Source organism: Bos indicus x Bos taurus, chromosome 2, assembly GCF_003369695.1.
Source record: "Bos indicus x Bos taurus breed Angus x Brahman F1 hybrid chromosome 2, Bos_hybrid_MaternalHap_v2.0, whole genome shotgun sequence".
In the NCBI taxonomy this organism is placed as follows: domain Eukaryota; kingdom Metazoa; phylum Chordata; class Mammalia; order Artiodactyla; family Bovidae; genus Bos; species Bos indicus x Bos taurus.
In genome coordinates, this window is record NC_040077.1 from 59,408,453 (window position 1) to 59,431,442 (window position 22,990).

The 22,990-nt window shown below is 39.4% G+C and overlaps 1 protein-coding gene across 2 annotated transcripts in view; it reads right to left on the minus strand.

The window, feature by feature from the left end:
- Positions 1-22,990, minus strand: part of THSD7B (thrombospondin type 1 domain containing 7B) — a 1,076,713-nt gene that overhangs the window by 13,843 nt on the left and 1,039,880 nt on the right. For both annotated transcript variants that reach the window (XM_027561747.1, XM_027561740.1), the window contains 6 exons: positions 15,649-15,794; positions 9,354-9,513; positions 8,070-8,243; positions 7,875-7,970; positions 4,995-5,077; positions 1,675-1,867 (listed from right to left, as the gene is read on the minus strand). In XM_027561747.1, coding sequence (XP_027417548.1) covers positions 1,675-1,867; positions 4,995-5,077; positions 7,875-7,970; positions 8,070-8,243; positions 9,354-9,513; positions 15,649-15,794 — 852 coding nt within the window. The remainder of the gene's footprint in view (positions 1-1,674; positions 1,868-4,994; positions 5,078-7,874; positions 7,971-8,069; positions 8,244-9,353; positions 9,514-15,648; positions 15,795-22,990) is intronic.

Consider the following 22,990-nt stretch of genomic DNA (forward strand, 5'->3'; position numbering starts at 1 on the left):
TGATTAATTTGTAGGAGGAAAATTTTAGGTCAAAATGTATGATAGGTTTTGCCTAATTGCCTTCCTGAGAGTTTGCTCAAATTTTTAACCCCATTATGAGAACCTAATGAAAGTTATAAACTTTCTCACAGACTAAATATATATTTTACATATATGTTTATATACATACATACATATACAAGTGTATATATGAGTATACATATATGTATGTGTCTGTGTTTATGCATGTATGTGTACACACATGTATAGTCACATACATGGTATTGATGCTTCAGTTAGATCTCCAGTTTAAGGACTTCATTTGTGGATTTGAAAACTCATTTTCTTGGAACCTCATCTTAATTCTCTCTCTGAAATAGGGTCTAGAAGCAGTGAGTGAGACTGGCTGCATTTCATAGCATGCTTCCCTCAATTTTAAGTCTGTTTCTCTAGCTAAACATCACAGATGAATATGATTTTTAATATCTATGGCATGCCCAGATGTACTATGGAACCAAAGTTAAGATATTGTGGTCATCCTTATAAGCTAGTCACAGAATGTCTTGTTTCTTCCACTAGATCTAGGGTCCTTTGTGCCTGGGCTCTAGTTTTGCTTCATTTGAGCATGTCATCAGGGCACTTTGGTATGACCAAGGCTTAGGATCTGGGCGGAAAGTTCCCAAGGTATATTTTGTCTGAGCTTCATGTGTGTCTTCCTTCTCAAGGTTCCTTCCATCAGTCACGCTATCTCCCTGTCATTCACAGCACTTTGTTTTCTGGAAGAGGTATGTACATTAGGCACAGAGAATTTTGCTTTCATATTTTTGTCCAGTTCTTAAAGAAGAAAGTAGAGGCCAGTGCTGTGTAAGGATCTTATTGGCTTGCCTTTCATACCTTTCTGTCACTTACTGGTGCTGTGACCTTGGTCAAATTATTTTGCATTGCCAGTTTCAGAATCCTAATCTCTAAAGTGGGGATAACAACATCTCATTATATGTTGCAAGAATACAATGAGGTGAGTCATGCAATACAACCAGCATGGAATCATAGGGTATAGAGAAATTATCTAATACTGTTCATTCTTATCCTTAATCTCCACTAAGTTTTGAGTCCTATAGGCCTGACACTGTGCTAATACTCACAAAAATTCTTCAGGACAGATGCCTAGATTGATTCATAGATGAGGAAAGAGTTCCAGACAGGTAAAGAAATTACATGCAATTACAAAGGAAGTACCTCTGATCCTTGATACCCATAGGTCTCTTGGCCTCTGAAGCTGATGCTGTTTTACTATATCACTAGTGTTTCTCAACCCAGATAGGGTACCTGGAATTTCCCTACGTAACTCCATGTTCTTGAGAATCTATTGCTTTTCTCATTTTTCAATTATATATAAAACGTCACAATTTTTATTATAAAGTCTTTGGCAAAGATAATTTACAATTCAAACATTTTCAAAGATTAATATTTGGTTCCTTAACTCAGACTGGGGTTGGGGTTGACAGACTTATTCTCAACCACCCGTGAGAACGTTTTACACTACATGGCACTCAAATGTGAGGAACCTTGAATAAGACCATATTGCCTTTTCTGTCCCTTCTTCCCTCCATGCTTTCCATCATGAGCAGTGGTCACAATATGAACCCTAATCCCCCAAGAGAAAATTTACATTTCTTACTCATAACTGATATGTACCTGGATCAAGGGGTTGGAGAGACCAACCTTTAAAAATATCATGTATTTTTGAATTCACAGGTCTGTTTTTCCCAGCAAGGTTTTTCACATCAGCTTTTTTATCGTCTGAGCCCGGTACCTTCATGCAGTAATCCAGGAGACCATTTGATCTCATGATCTCTGTATAGCCTTTCTCACAACCACAGACTCCACCCTACAGCATGAAAAATACATTTCTGGTTACACAGTGAGTTGTACAGATGAAAAAATAACACCTTAATTGTTGGAACTGCTCGATAGTTGCATGATATGTCATGGCAATTTAGGGTTTTTCAGCACCAGACTTGTCAAAGCAATGAAAATTCAATAAATAGTTCATCTTTCTGATTTCCAAAGCCAACACTTCAATAAATTATCAGTTCTTTCTAGTGATTGATCATTCTTACACCTTCCAAATTGAAATCATAATTTTTTGTCAATAGAGAATATGAACTACATCCTTTTCTCTCTTACAGAGGTGTTTAAAGCTTTAATTAAAAATTTACTTTGGTTCTTCCCCCAGCTATCTCAGATTCCTGCCTGCTTACTCCAATCTGTCCTTAACATTGAGAAGCAAAGCAACAGAAATTATGTGCATCTCTTCTCTGAGTTTTGTGCTCTTTGAGGTCTCTTTCTGCCTCTATCATCTTCTATCATTGATCACGAACTAGAATGAACTGGCTCTCTATTCGTAGGCTTAGTTCCGCACTCAGAGGAGACAGTCCAAGGCTGTGAAGGGGGGGAAAAAAAACTTCACCAAAGGCACATGTCCATGAGAGGGAGGAAAGACAGAGAGAGAGATATCTTAAAGTAACCTGAGTGTCACACCACATCATCACATTCCTAGTTGGCATCATGACAATGGGTCTTTCATATTTGTCTGTGGATTCCTGGTAATTTTCATGCACAATAAGCCTTTCGAAGAAACTGATAATGATACAGTGTAATGGGCAAAGATTTTCTATCTGTCTCTGGAAGTGAAACTGAAATAACTGCTCTTCCTTCCTCCAGGAAACATAAAGCCAATAGAGGAGAATAGAAAATAAGCATGAGATTATGAATCTCTATGACTTTGCTATTAGGATTCCTTACATAAAACTATGTCTGGTATTTTCTCAACATACCTTAGCCTTAAATGGTAACTCATATCAATCTTTATGCATCAGCCATGTTTACTTACTGGTTCCAAATAGGGGAAGGAGTATGTCAAGGCTGTATATTGTCACCTGCTTATTTAACTTATATGCAGAGTACATCATGAGAAATGCTGGGCTAGATGAAGCACAAGCTGGAATCAAGATTGCCCAGAGAAATATCAATAACCTCAGATATGCAGATGATACCACCCTTATGTCAGAAAGTGAAGAGGAACTAAAGAGCCTCTTGATGAAGGTGAAAGAGGAGAGTGAAAAAGTTGGCTTAAAACTCAATATTCAGAAAACTAAGATCATGGCATCTGGTCCCATCACTTCATGGGAAATAGATGGGGAAACAGAGGAAACTGACAGACTTTATTTTTTTGGGCTCCAAAATCACGGCAGATGGTGACTGTGGGCATGAAATTAAAAGACTCTTACTCCTTGGAAGAAAAGTTATGACCAGCCTAGACAGCATATTAAAAAGCAGAGACATGACTTTGCCAACAAAAGTCTATCTAGTCAAAGCTATGGTTCTTCCAGTAGTCATGTATGGATATGACAGTTGGACCATAAAGAAAGCTGAGCACTGAATAATTGATACTTTGATCTGTGGTGTTGGAGAAGACTCTTGAGAGTCCCTTGGACTGCAAGGAGATCTAACCAGTTCGTCCTAAAGGAAATCAGTCCTGAATATTCATTGGAAGGACTGATGCTGAAGCTGAAACTCCAATACTTTGGTCACCTGATGTGAAGAACTGACTCATTTGAAAAGACCCTGATGTTGGGAAAGATTGAAGGCAGGAGAAGAAGGGGATGACAGAGGATGAGATGGTTGGATGGCATCACCGACTCAATGGACATGAGTTTGAGTAAACTCTGGGAGTTGGTAATGGACAGGGAGGCCTGGCGTGCTACAGTCCATGGGGTCACAGAGTTGGACATGACTGAGTGACTGAACTGAACTGATTTACTTAGTCATCAGTTGTTGACTGAACACATGATATTGAGGAGCAACAGATACTAAAACTAAAAAGTAGAAGTTAAAAAAACATAATTAATAAATGCCTAAAGTTTAGGAAGAGAGTATATAATGACATTTATCATTATAAATATTTCCAGTGGTTTTACTTAAAGACATTACTCAATGTTCAATGGGGAGAAACTAATGAAGAAAATTGGTACAAGCTCAGATATGAAAGCTATCGTTTGAAGATGTGTCTCTAGTCTGAGTGAAAAGCTGTAACCAGTTATATAGGCCAAAGGTTCAAGGGAAAATGTATTTTAGATTTATTACAGAGGGTATCCAGAGAGTTGGTGGGAAGCCACAACTTCTATTTCACAAACATCATTAGCCCATGAAGTCGTTGCTGATCTCTTTTCCTTCTTTTTTCCACTGGAAACTTAATCCCTAGCTTTCCTGTATCAAAGAATTAACCTACTTCTACTTGAAGTAGAAGGTCCATGAAATAGAATGGAGCATTTGAATCATTTTAACCAAATCATTTTTGGAAAGAACACAGTATAAGAAGAAACTTATTTCTTTGAGAGACAGGGCACACCTTTCTTCTTTATACACTGTACACTGTGAGTACCACTGATTAGAATACATGGTACATTTTGCATTAAATCCTGAGCAGTAATGGGTGGGAATTAAAGAAGGAAAAGGAGAATAATTTCTGCTTTAAAAAATGTATATATATATACACACCCATAACTATTACCCATAACCATACTATCAACTTATTTAAAATCAACTAAAAATTTATACACACTAATCACAGTGTAATCAAATTTAGTACCTAATGTTTAACAAACATGAACATATCCTTTTGAAGATTTTGCAAAATAGTTTAGGTATATGAAATGGAGGAAATAAAATCAACTGAGAACACATTGATAATCAGAGGAGAAATAGAGCTAACAGAGATTAGATATCTGAAAGAGAGGTTAGCTATAGATGGATTTAGAGTAAAAAAGACTGCTTTCTTGAACACATGGCCATGCAAAGAAATTCTTAATAGCTGTGATTACTTCTGCAAACGCCTCTAGGTGGTATCGTGGGCCCATGGAATTGCTGCTTGGGCTACAGGAGACTGGAAAACATCAGACAACATACATATAACACAATTAAATTACCTGTCCAAGCCTCAGCACCTGACTCACCTGTGTGCAGTAGGAGAAAGGTTTTCTGCAAGCTGGGTTACACTGCCGAATAGCAGCAGGGCGTGCCTGAGGGGAGCAGCCTCCTACAAAGGAAATCCCGCCATCATTTACAGATTTTTCTAGGATAAATATTCACTTCTTTTCCTCTCTGGCACTGGCTACCTTGTAACAGTATTATTTTTTAAAAAATCTCTTTGCTGACAGTGTGGCTCAGTTTTATTTTGTTGATTATTCTAGGAAGGGCTGTTTGAGATGGGAGGCTCTGCTAACAGAAGTTGTTTACAGTTGAGATTTTATACCTGCGTGTTGGCCAGGTGATTCTATCATATGGCTTCACTTGAGGGCAAAGCCTGTGAGTGTCAGGATCAGCAAAAGAATTGATGAAATCTCAATTGAAGTTCAGGAGCAGAAAATATATACGCTCAAAGATCTGTCTATATAGTTTTTTTCCAGCTTCCAAACTAGGCACTAGACCAATTCCCAACAACCAAACACTAAAAGAATGCCACTAGCCCATTCATGAGACCATGATATTAAACAATTTGGTAACATTTTAAACATATTTCAGCCAGAATACACACATATACACACACATGCAGAGTCACATACAGATTGCCACACATATTTTTAAGAGCAAATGTATATACTCCAGCAGGGATAATCATACATCTGACACTAGTACTTGCAGGTCCTTATTAAAATAGCTTTCAGTAACTAGATGGAATAATATCTCTGTAATCTAAAACTCATTTATATATTAGTCATGCCTTCCTGGATTCAAGGTACCAGCAAAGAAGTTGACATATTATTCAAGGGCACCATTGAAGCTACATTTATATACCACTGGTTGCATTTATAGGTTCTAGTCTCTGCATTATTATAATTGTCAACCAATTATATAGTATATAATCATAACACAGCCAATTATGATTTTGTAACTAGAGAAAGTTTTGTGCTTAAGGCTGTGTAGGGAATGTGGCATCTACATTTTTCTGAAAAATGAAACAGCTAAAATCTGTTACTTGAAAAATAATTTCCACAAGAAAAAAAACACCAGGCTCCAGAATGAGCAGGTAGGTGTGAAACTGATCATGTGTTAGTGGCAGTAACCACACAGCCTTGTCACTGCCAACAGAGTTTGGAGGTGGTGTTTTTTCCTCCTTAAACCAGGGATCTCCACCATGCAGTGTGTATACTCCATGGGGAGAGGAGCACCTGGGAGCCAGGAAAAACATGTTAGAATTTGTATATTTTAGCCAACATTTTAAATTTTAACAGTTAACTTCTTTAACTTTAACTTAACAAATTAAGCTGTGATGATACTTGGCAGGTGACACTGGTAACCTGAACTCATTCATCAGGTGGCCCTGGGATGCACACCGGGCGCGAGGTGCTCCACGCATCTGATAGTGGAGCCCTCACCGGTTGGTTAACTCTCAGCATGCTGCAGCAAGTGATGCTTTCTGTGTTCCTGGTTAGGCAGATGTACCGTATATTTAGTTTTAATAATAACTTACACAATGGGCAAGTCACTTAAAATAAATGGTTGTATGGAAAAACTATGGACTTAAAGGGACAACCAATAATGAAAAAAACAAGTAAACTAGAAAAAGGTGAAGCAGACGATCTTTCTCCGATAGAAAACTCGAGATTCTTCTATTCTGATGAGCTCTTAGTCAGCCGTAGCGCTAAGTAAAAAGAATGACAATTTGATTTTCTTTCATAAGAAGGCATCGAAACAAACCCCTTTAAAATGATTGAGAAGACCATTTGTACAATCTAATTGCATTCACTGCCCTGAATGAGGAACCCTTCCTTCAATATATATTCAGATATTAAATAATAATCAAGGCTACCACATTGTTAAAAAATGAAGCTTTCAGTACATGAACATAAGCATCTATAATTTACAGGAAAATGTTTTTAATCATTAATATATTTTAGCTTTATTATATCTTTATCAACTCTTTTAATTTCAATTTCTGTATATGCTTCATAACATGATACATTAGCACAGTAGTGTGGGATTTTAGGATATTTTGAGGTCTGTTCTCAAATACCTTTTACTGAAAAGGTACATCTTTTAAAATTTTAGAGACCACTGTTTTAAATCAACATCTGTGTCTTTCCATTTTTGTCTTAGATCATGATATTCAAGGAAATTTTATTATGTATCAACTGATGCTGAAGCTGAAACTCCAACACTTTGGCCACCTGATGTGAAGAACTGACTCCTTGGAAAAGACCCTGATGCTGGGAAAGATTGAAGGTGGGAGGAGAAGGGGACGACAGGGGATGAGATAGATGGATGGCATCACCGACTCAGTGGACATGAGTTTGAGTAAACTCTGGGAGTTGGTGATGGACAGGGAAGCCTGGAGTGCTGCAGTCCATGGGGTCACAAAGAGTTGGACACAAATGAGTGACTGAACTGAACTACTTCTTTAAGTTGTCTGATATACTGTGTGTGTGTATGCTCAGTCAGTCAGTTATATCTACTCTTTGTGACTCCACTGTAGCCCACTAGGCTCCTCTGTCCATGGAACTCTCCAGACATGAATACTGGAATAGTTTGCCATTTCCTTATCTAGGGGATCTTCCCGACTCAGGGATTGAACCCCTGTCTCCTATGGCTCCTGCACTGGCAGGAGAATTCTTTATAATTGTGCCACCTGGGTAGCCCGTCTGAGATATTATGGGACTTCATATAGAACTGTTTGCTTTCTAAGATGCAAAGATCTAATGGCAACTTGCCATGAAGCTCATCTAAGTCCACTCCCCAGTCTTCCCTTGCTTATAATTTTTAAGCTAATTCTTCTCACCAACAGCAACACTCAGAGATCTTTCCGAAGTGCCCACATGAATCTTAGGCAGGAATACCTGTGACGTTAATGCCATCTGAACGTTGGCACCACACAGTTCGTTCATTATTGTTCCAAAGACTTGCTTTCCACGTGTAGTGATAACATTTACCTCCTGCAAGTAAATACGATAACAGCGGTTCTATTATGCCTCAATCAAAGCAGAATAAGCATTGATCAATCAAGGCTGAGAGTTGAAAAGTGCTCTTGGTACCTGTACAAGGGCGTGTTTCTAGAACCTGCTGGGGGCAGCTGTCTTGGTTCTCAAAAGACTGAATTATAAATGTCCTTGACCTAGATTGGCGACCCAGAGTCTCGAAGCTTCTTCCATCAATGCAGGTCAGCTCACATGTGCTCCACTCTGACCATTCTGTTAAATGGCAGTCTCCTGGAGGATCATGCAGCACAGAGCAGAGGAAACAGTGTGAAAACTGGCCCCTGACCCCATTTACACACACAGGGTTCACAGCCGGATTTGTGTGGTGCCACAGTGACCACGTGCATTCCAGAAACTACAAACTCTATGCTGACAAATTTTCTAATTAGAAAGCACTAGGAGTGAGGAAGTAATTTATGGTTTAATCTAGTTGAATGAAAAGCGCCAAGCACTATACTGCCATTATTTTGCTTCAAATCATGGCAGTTTTATCTAGAGAACACTAGTGTCTACTAGTGACGATAAAAATTTTAAAAGGACGTGTAAAGATTACAGCAACTCAGTTTTTAAAGAGCATCATAACATCATAAAATGGATGTTCATAGAAATTATATAAAGGAAAGAAGTAGAGTAGCTTTAAACTTAAAGAATGTTTCATTTAACAATCCAAACACGCACAATTTGTGTGTGTGTGTGTGTGTGTGTGTGTGTATATATGAATGTATGTATACACACATATATGTCACATGCCATATTATAAGACCACATAAGGATATATTTAGCCACCTTAAGCTCCTGCCATACAAGGTTAAGTTGTGTTATTAGGATTAAAATAAACTCATAAATCTTATGTAACTAAGAATAACCTTCACAATTACATAGAACTTGCTTGTTTAACAGAGTGCTTTCATGAACTTTTACCCTTACTTGTCGTCACCATGTCATCAGCCAGGGTTCATTACTCATGGATTCAGTCAACGTTTTTTGAATGCTGGCAATGTGCTTGGTGTGGTCAGGTATTATTAACATATTTTCTAGATGGAGCAACCACTGCTCAAAGCGACAAGAGTATATGTCCCAGGCAAAATGCCAGTGACGTGATAGTGACCAGATTCTAACTTAGCTCTTACATTTCCAAGTCCAGTGAGTCCCCCTGACTCGCCCGGCCAGCCTACTTTGCCTCCATAGAAGCTGTTAGGTATATTCCAAAGTGATAACCAATGACACATGGATTAAAGTTAGTTACAAACTTCAACTTGGATGAGAGAGAACTCCAAAAAACAGAAAAATAAATAAAAAGGTCACCATAGAAGGCATTCCCAATCATTTAAAATTGCCTACCTGGGCAAGGCACTGAACACGGCTGTTTCAAGACGCTATCTTGAAAGGGCATCTCTCTACACAGTGCATCATCTACACGTACAGTCCAGGGAGATATTGAACCATTGTGGACCACACAGGAGAGGCTGCGGGTCTGGACTCCTTCCCCACAGTCTCCACCCTGTCAGAGGAAAGGATGCTGTCAGCATTACCCAAATCAGGAACATCTCAAAGTTTTAGCTCCCGCCACCTCTTGGGAAAAAGAAACCAAAAAACAAAAAAACACAGTTGCATATTTCTTTAGCTTCCTCCTGTTGAGAGTTATCTTTCAGTTGTTGACAATAAGGCATCCCTGAGCAATTCTCTTAGAGCTGACAGAGCAATTGAAGCAGAAATGCAAATTTATGCCCTGAAATTTATGCACTCAGAATATGACGATTCATTCTGGAACTCAGCCAGGATTGACTGAAAAAGAAAAACAATACCTAATTTGTCTAGGTGTATGTGATAAAGTGGCCTAATCCATAATCACTCCCCAAAAGAGCATGTACAACCACAGGGTGTACATTTCTCTTTTGCTTTGCTTGTTTTTCTTTTGTAGGGAATTCAGTACTTTTTCATGTGGATTAGATTGGGGTTTCCAGTAAAACGCTGATTTTCTCGGAATGCCTCTGTGCTGAATATTATTCTTTGAAGACATTTTATACAAATCCCACTCAGATTTTTCTGGCCAATTAGAAAAAAAATTTGCAGTTTCTCACAGAAACAGAAGCTTTGTGGTTTATCTAGCTCGACCATCTGCCTGATGAAAGACTTCCTACTCTAACATTTTTAGCAGATACTCACAAGGTGAGTATTATCTCCTCAGTTTAGTCAGGTGCACATATTTCAAAAAGAAGTCCATTGGATATTTGGATAACTGAAGAGGGTAGTTTTGTGGGTTTTTTTTTTTTTTAATCCCAGGGGTGCAAGAGTGAGGCTGAGAGAGCCATCGCGGGTACAGAGGAAAAGCAAATACGAGGTAGTGTGTTGTCAACTGGCCTCAACTTCATAGTAAACACAGCTGGTTTCTTGGTCAGTCACAACATTGTTTAGACAGGCCACATGGATCATCTAAGATGTGGTGGCAGGAAAAAGGCAGAGGCATTTATATGCCACCTCCTCCATGGATCCAGTTCTCACTGATCAACTTTCATCCTAGGGAGTATTAACTCCCCTATACTTCCGAGGTATGTTACTCAGCTCCCACTAAGCCAGGAAATAGGTGGAAGACCAAGAGTTTTTATGATTACCTCTGGTATAGATGGAGAGAGAAAGAAAGAACATTTGCATAGACTCTGTCGCTGCACACAAGGATGCTACATGCTACAACCCATTATTAGGTGATAACTGGACAACTGGGCTCTGCATTGGGAAACTGAGTTTCGCCTCCTCCTTATTTCTCCCTCCCACCACAGGACTCAGAAACTACATTGCTAGAACTTCTGCTCTGGCAGCAGCAGGATTGAAGAGGGACATGGTGGGCAGCTAAAGCAGTCATGACAGTGCTCCTGGGTGTGCAGCAGGTGACTCAGAGGCTGATGGGCCTGCTGAGCACCAGCCAGGTCAAGCCACAGTGGCAGCAGCTGCTAAGTATCAGGGGCAGGTTGTGGACGGGCTGCCAGATATGCAGGATGGTACAGAGGCTGCCGATAAAAATTCTTTCAGATTCAAAGTTATACTGGCAAAAAAAAGAAAAGGTGCAACTTGGAGGAGGTCTAAGTTACAGCAACTTAGAGACTGAATCATCTGAGCAGACGCACAAACTGGGACCATCACATCCTTTTCCATAGATGTTTTAACAAGAATTGTGCTTTGTTTATCTAAGATGGCAATCCCCACATTTGCTATCTCAGTATCTCATAACCGTTCTAACCATTGTGAAATGGTTAAAAAAATGTGCCCTAGTTATGAACCCAAGTGCACTTTTTTTTTTTTTTGAGAAAGGGAAGTTCAAAATCAATTCACAATATATTTATCCAAACCAAATGTTCTAGTAAATATTTATACCCCAAAGTTGAAAATAACTAGCATAAGTTAAATTTGGGTTTGGGGGAGGGTTCTTTCTTTAACTTTTGGCCATTGCATGGCCAAATTGCCTAAGGTATATGTTTCACTGTAGAGTGTCAGAGTTCATGAACTTGGAGTCTGAAGATACTGCAGCATGTCTGAAGTTTGAAGTTACTGCTCTCTAGAACCTCAGGTAACTGGAGATGCAATTGACTAGAGCTTTGTTTGACATTCCAGGAGATGGAGTGTGTAGAAATGAAGGGAAACTAGTCAATATCAGGGAGCACTTTCAAAACCAAAACAAACAATAATATGTTTCTAGTATGTATCCATGTTCCACCTTAATCTCTTATAACTTTTGACAACAACAGCCACGGTATGAGGAGAAATCAGCAGCAGAATGATAATTTCATTCATAAAGCAAGCATTCATCCAGTCTCACTCATAAGACTTTACACACCAGGACTTGAAAACAGAGCCAGGCTTCTTAGAACAAGATGGTCAATAGTCAGGATTCTGTCACTAAGTCTCTGCTGTCCAGATCATTAATGGACTTCCTGTCTACTCTGGATCAGCATCACCAGATGTGGATCAGCAGGTTGTGCTAATGCTCATGATCAGAGTTTTTATCAACCCTATAATAACAACCTCAATTTATTGAGCTCTAAATTTAGGTACTATGGTCAGCACTACATATGACTTGTCTGCTGCTGCTGCTAAGTTGCTTCAGTCGTGTCCGACTCTATGCGACCCCATAAACGGCAGCCCACCAGGCTTCCCCATCCCTGGGATTCTCCAGGCAAGCGCACTGGAGTGGGTTGCCATTTCCTTCTCCAATGCATGGAAGTGAAGTCGCTCAGTCGTGTCCAACTCTTAGCGACCCCATGGTCTGTAGCCCATCAGGCTCCTCCATCCATGGGATTTTCTGGGCAAGAGTACTAGAGTGGGGTGCCATTGCCTTCTCTGTATGACTTGTCTAATCGCTACCAAAACCCCCAGCAAAACAGGTACTACTGCTCCTCCTGTGATATACATAAGTCAACAGAGTTTGGAGAGTTTGAAAACCTGGCAAAAAGTGCAGAGTGAGGAACTGGAAAAAAATCTTGACCAAAATTAGGCCTGCAAAGATGCTGATAATAGGGAGAAGCATGCAAGTTTGGGAAATTAAGAGGCATATGGAAACTCTCTGCTCAGTTTTTTGGTATATTTAAAACTACTTTAAAAAAATACAGTCTAGAGACTTCCCTGATAGTCCAGGGGTTAAGACACTGCTTTTCAATGCAGGGGGGCACAAGTTCAATCCTTGGTCAGGGAACTAAGGCCCCACATGCCACAGGGTGCAGCCAAAAATTAAAACAAACAAACAAAAAATTAAAAACACTCAATTATCTTTAAATAAATAAAAATAAAAGTCTACTGATATATATTTAAATAATAATACAAAATATGTGTGTGAGTCTATAAATATACACAAATGTAAAATGGTGAATCTAGTGAAGAGTAGGCAATGGCACCCCACTCCAGTGTTCTTGCTTGGAGAATCCCATGGACGGAGGAGCCTGGTGGCCTGCTGTCTATGGGGTTGAACAGAGTCTGACACGATTCAGCGATTTCACTTTCAGTTTTCACTTTCATGCATTGGAGAAGGAAATGGCAACTCACTCCAGTATTCTTGCCTGGAGAATCCCAGGGATGGGGGAGCCTGGTGGGCTGCCATTTATGGGGTTGCAAAGAGTCGGACACAACTGATGCAACTTAGCAGCAGCAGCAGCAGTGAAGAGTAGAGGGTATCACTTCATGTTATTCCACTTTCAAAATGAGAAGCTCTGAGAAATACTAAGGAATAGATGAAGAAGTCTACAAAATAATATTTAAGAATATATAAAATAAAATCTAAAAAAATTAGACCTGAGAGACTCCAGAGTCTGAGCTCTGAAACAGATTTTGCAACATATGTGTGGATACGTGTTATCAGCTAAGAAACTTGGAAGGAGTTAGGAAACCCTGAAAAAAAATGAAGCCTGAGGATAAACACCTTCGTTTGCAAGTCTCTTTCCACAGACGATGGTGACAGAATTGGCCTATCCACCATGCCCTGGGTAAGCTCCTCTGTTTGGGGTTTGATCCACTTGATGGCAATCAGCCACTTCAAGATCACAACCACCACCTCAAGGGAAAAAGTCTGCAACCCACACTGGGCAGGGCAGGATATTACCGAACAAGAAGCTGAAGGACAGCTGTGAGGGAGGTGCACTTGCTTTGTATGTGGAGATTCATGTGTATTTTGATCAGTAATTCCCCAAACTCAGCTTACATAGATGAGTAAGAAAAGGGGACTCATTGAAAATGTCTTGTGTTATGTATCTCACAAAGCATTCAAAATCAGGCTTCAGGAAGAACAGGAATGCAGTTCAAACTCAGCAAAAATTCAAATATCATCCAGATTCTCTTTTTCTTTTGCCTCTGAGTTACTGACTTTATCTATTATATAAGGTGGGAATATGTGACAGCGACGAGTTTTTGAATATAGTATCTTTGAACAGCTTTAATTCCATTCCAAACTCTTGGGGAAGAATGCTGTTGGTCTCCTGCAGATAAGGTGCCCACGCAGGAATAATTAATATAGACACGTTTTCTGAGAGCTTTGCCTGAATTCAGGCTAACTCCAGTTTCCTCCTGACTAGAAATGTCAGTGAATGGGATGACCTCATCTAGAAATCTAAGGCACCTTTGAAATCTCTGGATACACCTGCTCTCATGGTCTCCAGGGCCCCTGGGTCTGGGTATCTCCATCGGATGCCACAACCCCTTCTCCCAACCTCCACAAGTACTGCTATAATGTTCACAACCCACCACTCTGGCCTCTATGGTTCTGGCTAAAGTTCAGTATGTGACAGCAAAATCTCAAACATTACATTTGACATTTCCCCTGCACGTTCCTATGAGACAAACTGGCAGATTTGTCTATTAAAAAAAAAAAAAAAATCTCTGGATACCCAGGAAGATAAAAGGAAAAGTATTGGGTTGGTCAAAAAGTTTACCTGGGATTTTCTGTAACATCTTGCAGAAAAACCCAGATGAACTTTTTGGCCATCTGAATACAAAAGAACAAGTGAGGTATAGTAGCAGCTGTATGGCTGGTGAGACACAGAGTGTGGAGTTTGTCCCCCATCCTTCCCTTCTTCTTCCTGTCTTTTCTCTTTCTTCTCCTGCAATGGGTTCCTAAATTCTTTGAATTTGTTTTCTTTACTCTCTCAACAACTATCAGGAGAAATCTTCCTTCCATTTCTTATTTGTGATTCTAAGCAGTACTGAAAAAACTGTTGAAGGTTTAGGAAAGAGACAAAGTATTCATATTTAAAGCCATTAGGTTACTATTGAATTAATTAGCATGGTACCTTATTTTCTGTAACAAGCAGACTGAACAAATGTACCACACATTTTATTCCTCTGGGACTTATTACAATACATGGGCATTTAACTTCTGCAAGATAATGATGCTGCACAACAATGTCATCCTGACAGGAACACTATGAGAATACTCTGCAGATATCTTAATGCATAATCAAAATTATTGTTACCTAATTAAATCTACCTTGGAATACGAACTGAAGGATGAACTAGTAAAACAAGAAAATAGAGAAAAATCAATGTGCTTTTTTCTTACACAAGAAACCAGAGAGAAAATGCCATAGAGCATCATTGCTGACCCAGCAAAAGCTCTGGGTATATGATATATTATGATGTTACTAGGCATTTGTATTTCAGGTCAATAAAAAGCAATCATTGAGGAAAATGTAGTAACCTTGGTTTGTGTAATAATGTTAAAATATATCTTTCATACACTTTTGGATGTCTGCCCACATGCAAGATTTTGTCTAAGCCTAAAAGTGCTTTTTTAGGAAATACAGTCTAGGACAAGTTGTGCATTTCTATAGCATCAGGGTTTTGCCTAATTGCATAATGCTTTGATATTTCCAACAAGCCAAGAAGATAGAGAATTCTTTAAGATGCTAAAAAGATTGAAAGTCCCCTGATCCAACTTATTACAAATAGTTGATAATGATGGGCATTTATTTTCCTAGCAATATCACTCTGCATGAAGTTAAGTCATTTGGTTTTTTTTCCCATGCTCTCTATCGCATAAAAATACACTCTGCCAGGCCCCTGGTGCTGTGAAGTTTGTTTCATCAGCTTGTAGGTTTCAACAGACAAGTACTTTGGACAGACTGAGAAACATTTCTTTAAATGCCATTATATGACTTACCTCCAGTTTACATGCAGACCAGTTGCTGAGGACCCAGCTGTAGCAGGGGGTCACTGGGCAAGTTTTGTGCTGGGTAAGCTCTGTGGGACATGGCCGGCCTTCTCCTTGGGTTGGCATAAGGATAAATCGAGTCCGGCTCCTTTGACCTAAAATGAGAAGGACAATGTCAACTTTTCCATTAGAGTTTGGCTAAAAAAGGAATTAAAGAACAGAATGTTGCCATATATACAAAGGTCTTCACTAAAACACGCTGAACTTTGTCATGTCCAGGTTTCAGTTATTTTGCTATTTTAATTTAGGTTTCCATGGAGATACAGGTTATCCAAGGTCTGCATATGCTTGTGGATCTGAAACTCTGTCTTCTACTTCAGCCATCTTACATCCAAACTCTGTACTGTTGCCAAACAGACTGAGCCCGTAAACACTGGCAGAATGTTAATTCATTTCATAAATATTTCTCTATTAAGCTCTAGAATAACCAAAGCATCCTGCCATGTGCTAGGGGCTACAGTGATAAAACAGCCCGATGTACCTCCTGCCTTCACAAACCTTACATTCTAGGCTAGGATCACCAATATTAAGCAAAAAGAGAACAGTATTTCTTATGTTAGGTTCTAAATCATCAAGTGAGCTAGAAAATTGCACATAATCCAAATTACCCTAGAAAATTTCCTAGGAAGATGCCAAGATTACCCTAGAAAATTCCCTAGTGTGGTTCCAATACTGTCACTCCATTAATTCAACATGACCAGTTTTCCTAGAGTTTAGGGCCAATTTCTCTTTTTCACTGAATATAAGATAAAGTTGTTATCTTGTGTGAAGAAGCTGTGATGGTTGTAAAACATTTTTTCAAATACCAGTATTCCATTTCCTAATGAGAAGAAATTGGTTAATAAGAATGGTTCAGGAAAGAGCAGGACTCTCATGTCATCTTATACCCACTGCTAGGCATCAGGTCATAAACTCACTAATAGGAATAATGGAGGGAATTTAAATGTTTCGTTTCTCTCTCCCACTCTTGTCTTTACTCATTTGCTACTGATGAACTATGGTATGCAGAGTTTCCTTAATATTAGTTATCTGAGAATCCAATGCCCTTCCACTGTTGTTATAAAATTAACTATGTGATTGTATTTGTGATAAATGTGAAAGGAAAAACAGAAGGTTCTCTGAGAGCATGTTATGGGGATGCCACCCAGTCTGAGAAAGAATCAGAGCATATTTCCTTGAGCAGTTGAGCTTTAAACAGAAATCTGAAGGAGTAAGTCAGACATAATATACAGAGAATGGCCCACTGACCCGCAGAAGGAAGAGCATGTGAATAGGTCATGAGATACAAAGGAGAAGGACAGGTTTCAGGGGCTGACAGAAGACCATTGTGGCTGGACAAAAAGAGAGCAAGGGACAGAATAGACTGAGGGAATACTATTAAAGCTATTAAAAGTGAGAATCAAAGATTATACATTTATATTTTAAGAGAAATGGGAAGATAGCAATGACTTCACTTCTGCATAGAATTCACTTGAAAACCTTAGGTAAGCATAATTCTCAGATGTCCTCAAGTTCAGGGAGAAGAGGAACTAACACAGTCAGTGGGCTAGACCTCTTAGTGGTCACCAGAATATTATCATAGATATGGTGGGAAACCAACTCTCTTTAAGAAGATCTTTGAAGAAAGCGAGGACATTCTCATCACTAGATTCTAAATTCCTTGAGGCCTGAGAATCTGTCCCTAACATGAAATTCTCTATATATGAAGCACTAATTGATTATAGAGTAGAAGTGAGAAATATATTTAAGGGACTAGATCTGATAGACAGGGTGCCTGATGAACTATGGACGGAGGTTCGTGACATTGTACAGGAGACAGGGATCAAGACCAACCCATGGAAAAGAAATGCAAAAAAGCAACATGGCTGTCTGGGGAGGCCTTACAAATAGCTGTGAAAAGAAGAGAAGTGAAATGCAAAGGAGAAAAAGAAAGATATAAGCATCTGAATGCAAATTTCCAAAGAATAGCAAGGAGAGATAAGAAAGCCTTCCTCAGTGATCAGTGCAAAGAAATAGAGGAAAACAACAGAATGGGAAAGACTAGGGATCTCGTCAAGAAAATTAGAGATACCAAGGGAACATTTCATGCAAAGATGGGCTCGATAAAGGACAGAAATGGTATAGACCTAACAGAACCAGAACATATTAAGAAGAGGTGGTAAGAATACATAGAAGAACTGTACAAAAAAGGTCTTCAAGACCAAGATAATCACGATGGTGTGATCACTCACCTAGAGCCAGACATCCTGGAATGTGAAGTCAAGTGGGCCTTAGAAAGCATCACTACAAACAAAGCTCGTGGAGGTGATGGAATTCCAGTGGAGCTATTTCAAATCCTGAAAGACTATGCTGTGAAAGTGCTGCACTCAATATGCCAGCAAATTTGGAAAACTCAGCAGTGGCCACAGGACTGGAAAAGGTCAGTTTTCAATCCAATCCCAAAGAAAGGCAATGCCAAAGAATGCTCAAACTACCACACAATTGCACTCATCTCACAGGCTAGTAAAGTAATGCTCAAAATTCTCCAAGCCAGGCTTCAGCAATACGTGAACCGTGAACTTCCAGGTGTTCAACCTGGTTTTAGAAAAGGCAGAGGAACCAGAGATCAAATTGCCAACATCCACTGGATCATGGAAAAAGCAAGAGAGTTCCAGAAAAACATCTATTTCTGCTTTATTGACTATGCCAAAGCCTTTGACTGTGTGGATCATAATAAACTGTGAAACATTCTGAAAGAGATGGAAATACCAGACCACCTGACCTGCCTCTTGAGAAACCTATATGCAGGTCAGGAAGCAACAGTTAGAACTGGACATGGAATAACAGACTGATTCCAAATAGGAAAAGGAGTACGTCAAGGCTGTATATTGTCACCCTGCTTATTTAACTTCTATGCAGAGTACATCATGAGAAATGCTGGGCTGGAAGAAGCACAAGCTGGAATCAAGATTGCCGGGAAAAATATCAATAACCTCAGATATGCAGATGACATCACCCTTATGGCAGAAAGTGAGGAGGAACTAAAGAGCCTCTTTATGAAAGTGAAAGAGGAGAGTGAAAAAGTTGGCTTAAAGCTCATCATTCAGAAAACGAAGATCATGGCATCTGGTCCCATCACTTCATGGGAAATAGAGGGGGAAACAGTGAAAACAGTGTCAGACTTTATTTTTGGGGGGCTCCAAAATCACTGCAGATGGTGACTGCAGCCAGGAAATTAAAAGACGCTTACTCCTTGGAGGGAAAGTTATGACCAACCTAGACAGCATATTAAAAAGCAGAGACATTACTTTGCCAACAAAGGTTCATCTAGTCAAGGCTATGGTTTTTCCAGTGGTCATGTATGGATGTGAGAGTTGGACTGTGAAGAAAGCTGAGTGCCAAAGAATTGATGCTTTTGAGCTGTGGTGTTGGAGAAGACTCTTGAGAGTCCCTTGGACTGCAAGGAGATCCAACCAGTCCATTCTAAAGGAGATCAGCCCTGGGATTTCTTTGGAAGGAATGATGCTAAAGCTGAAATTCCAGTCCTTTGGCCACCTCATCCGAAGAGTTGACTCATTGGAAAAGACTCTGATGCTGGGAGGGATTGGGGGCAGGAGGAGAAGGAGATGACAGAGGATGAGATGGCTGGATGGCATCACTGACTTGATGGATGTGAATCTGAGGGAACTCCGGGAGTTACTGATGGACAGGGAGGCCTGGCGTGCTGTGATTCATGAGGTTGCAAAAAATCGGACACAACTGAGCGACTGAACTGAACTGAATTGAATATTTGTTTAATTCATATTTTTGTAAACTGTCTCTATGATATTATCTGGTGTGCAAACGTGTGATGCTATTGCTAAGCAATTTTCTAAATACTTATATACTGACTCACTGAATAGTCATAACAATCCTAGAGAAAAATTCTATTATTGTCACATACTATCGATAAGGAAATTGCAGCACAGAGGTGTCACTTCTTTCAGGTCAAAAACATAGTAAGTTCCAGAACAGGATTCAAACTCAGGAAGTTTTGCTACAGAGGTGACTGTATTAGCCAAGATGTGAATGCAAGAGAACATCACATGAGGACCCAGACAAGACCGCAAGGAAAGGACTGATCTAGGTCTGTATGGGAAACAGAAAAGAAACTTGAGGTAGCAGTAAAGTTTGTGTCATCAGTAACTTAGGCTTTGTGAACAACAGAATCTACAAATTATGCATTCCTGGGCACAGAGCAGAGCATTTACATTTAGACCAATGTTCCCTCCCAACATCACTCAAACCAAATCATACTTGGTGGACATCACCTTATTCATGTGAAACATTGTCCCTGCTCATGGATACATTTGGCTCAATATTTCACATTAACTCTTACTTAAATACTCTTCAGTTTTATAACAATCTTTATGTTTATTCTCTTGAACTAAATATCTATTATTCTAATGTCATTATAATTGCATCCTGTTCTCTATCCATCTTTGTAAAACTAATGACAATGGGGTGTCACCTTTATCACAGCTAAAGAGATTCTATTTCATTAAAACCAAATAACTTCAAGCTTGTTCTTGAATTGATAGCATGCATCACTGCCATTCCTTTAGGACTATTTTATTTATTTCCATTAAAGTGACAGATATTTTCTGCTGGACATAAATGTGGTGGGGGGAACCTAATAAAGTCAATAGAAAAAAAATAATGAAGTCCTGTAACCACTCACTGAAAGGACAGACATATGATTTCTCTGCCTTTTGCTATCCAAACACAAAGATAAGTTCAAACAATGTCAACTATTACCAAGAAGCATATAATTCTATATTTTGAAGTATATTATCATTTTTTTTCTTTTTTATTATTGGAATATAATTGCTTGACAATGTTGTGTTAGTTTCTGCTGTACAACAAAGTGGATCAGCTATATGTATACATATATCCCATCCCTCCTGAGCCTCCCTCTCATCCCCTCTCCCCATCCCACCCATTCTAGGTCATCACAGAGCACAGAGCTGAGCTTCCTGTGCTATACAGCAGCTTCTCACTAGCTATCTATCTATGGTAGTGTATAGTCCTAATTAGTGTCAGTCCTCATTTCCCCATTGGTCTCACCCTTCCCTTCCTCATCATATCTACATGTCTGTTCTCTATGTCTGCATCTCTATTTCTGCATTGCTATTAAGTTCATCTGTACTGCTTTTATAGGATAAAGTAGTTGCTCTGCTGCTGCTAAGTCGCTTCAGTCGTGTCCAACTGTGTGCGACCCCATAGACGGCAGCCCACCAGGCTCCCCCATCCCTGGGATTCTCCAGGCAAGAACACTGGAGTGGGTTACCATTTCCTTCTCCAATGTATGAAAGTGAAAAGTCAAAGTGAAGTCACTCAGTCGTGTCCGACTCTTAGCGACCCCATGGACTGCAGCCCACCAGGCTCCTCGGTCCATGGGATTTTCCAGGCAAGAGTACTGGAGTGGGGTGCCATTGCCTTCTCCGATGTAGTCGCTCAGCTGTGTCCAACTCTTTGTGACCCTTTGGATTGTAGCCCGCCAGGCTCCTTTGTCCATAGGATTTTCCAGGCAAGAATATTGGAGTGGGTTGCCATTTTCCTCCTCCAGGGGATCTTCCTGATCCAGGGATTGAACCTGTGTCTTCTTTATCTCCTGCATTGAAGGCAGATTCTTTACCCACTGAGCCACTGGGGAAGCCCAACACAACCTGATAGGTAGGGTGGGAGGTGGGAAGGAGGCTCAAGAGGAAGGTGCCATATGTACACCTATGGCTGATTCATGTTTATGTATGGTAGAAAACAACACAATATTGTAACTATAATTAAAAATAAATTAAAAAGATGTGATATATATATATATATAATATATATATGTGTGGAATATTACTAGGCCACAAAAAGGAACAAATTGGGTTATTTGGAGTGATATGGATGGACCTAGAGTCTGTCATACAGAATGAAGTAAGTCAGAAAGAGAAAAACAAATATTTGATATTATGTTTAACTGGCTAATATTAACATTCAGTAAGAAAACTTTGTTTATAAATGCATCAGAGTATAAAAGGTACTTGCTGTACCTTAAGTTTCTGTGAGGTACTATCTTTTAATAAGTTCCTTTTTAAATCAGGAATCTTATAAACTAAATAATCAGAGAAAGTATCCCACAATTAGGCACTTTACCCACAATTCCTGAAGTTGCAAATATACTATCTAGCTACATGGAATACAAGGAGCCCTGCCATTTCCAATGGTCTCTGGAATTCTAAGCATCATATTGGATGGAATACTCAACCACGCACCTATCTCTCAGCACAATTATTCTAAAAGGGACCTTTAAGGACTGAATACTTAAGGAATTGTTTTGATGATAGTGATTTTCATGTGAGAGATAGTGGAGAATGTAGCCAAATGCAAGATATTTAAAATTATGATCTGTTGTAGAATATGAGAAAGATCATTTTAAAACACCTGATGTATGATGCAAAGAAACCTGGACGTGGCATCAAAATTCTCTATTTGGAAACAGTTCTCTCAAATTAACAGCTCGTAAATGATGTGACCGTATGAAAGTACTTTAACTTCTCTAAGCATAAAGTTCCTCTTCTGTAAAATCAAATTAAGTACACAGATAGTCCTCATTATATGAGTATAATTCACATTGGGGAAAATGCCACTTAAAATTAGGTTATTTCAAATAGGAATTACATTATTTTAAATAAATAATAAATATCTAAATGGGACTTATTTTGGAACTAAAAATATGTGAGTTCATTTTATCTAATATCAACAACCACTATCATTATATAATATCAATTATATTTATTTTATCTAGTATCATTCAGTTCAGTTCAGTTCAGTCACTCAGTCATGTCAGATTCTTTGTGACCCCATGAATTGCAGCACGACAGGCCTCCCTGTCCATCACCAACTCCTGGAGGTCACTCAACTCACTTCCATCGAGTCAGTGATGCCATCCAGCCATCTCATCCTTTGTTGTCCCCTTCTCCTCTTGCCCCCAATCCCTCCCAGCATCAGTCTTTTCCAACGAGTCAACTCTTCTCATGAGTTGGCCAAAGTACTGGAGTTTCAGCTTCAGCATCATTCCTTCCAAAGAACCCCCAGGACTGATCTCCTTTAGGATTGATTGGTTGGATCTCCTTGCAGTCCAAGGGACTCTCAAGAGTCTTCTCCAACACCACAGTTCAAAAGCATCAATTCTTCGATGCTCAGCTTTCTTCACAGTCCAACTCTCGCACCCATACATGATGACTGGGAAAACCATAGCCTTGACTAGATGGACCTTTGGTGGCAA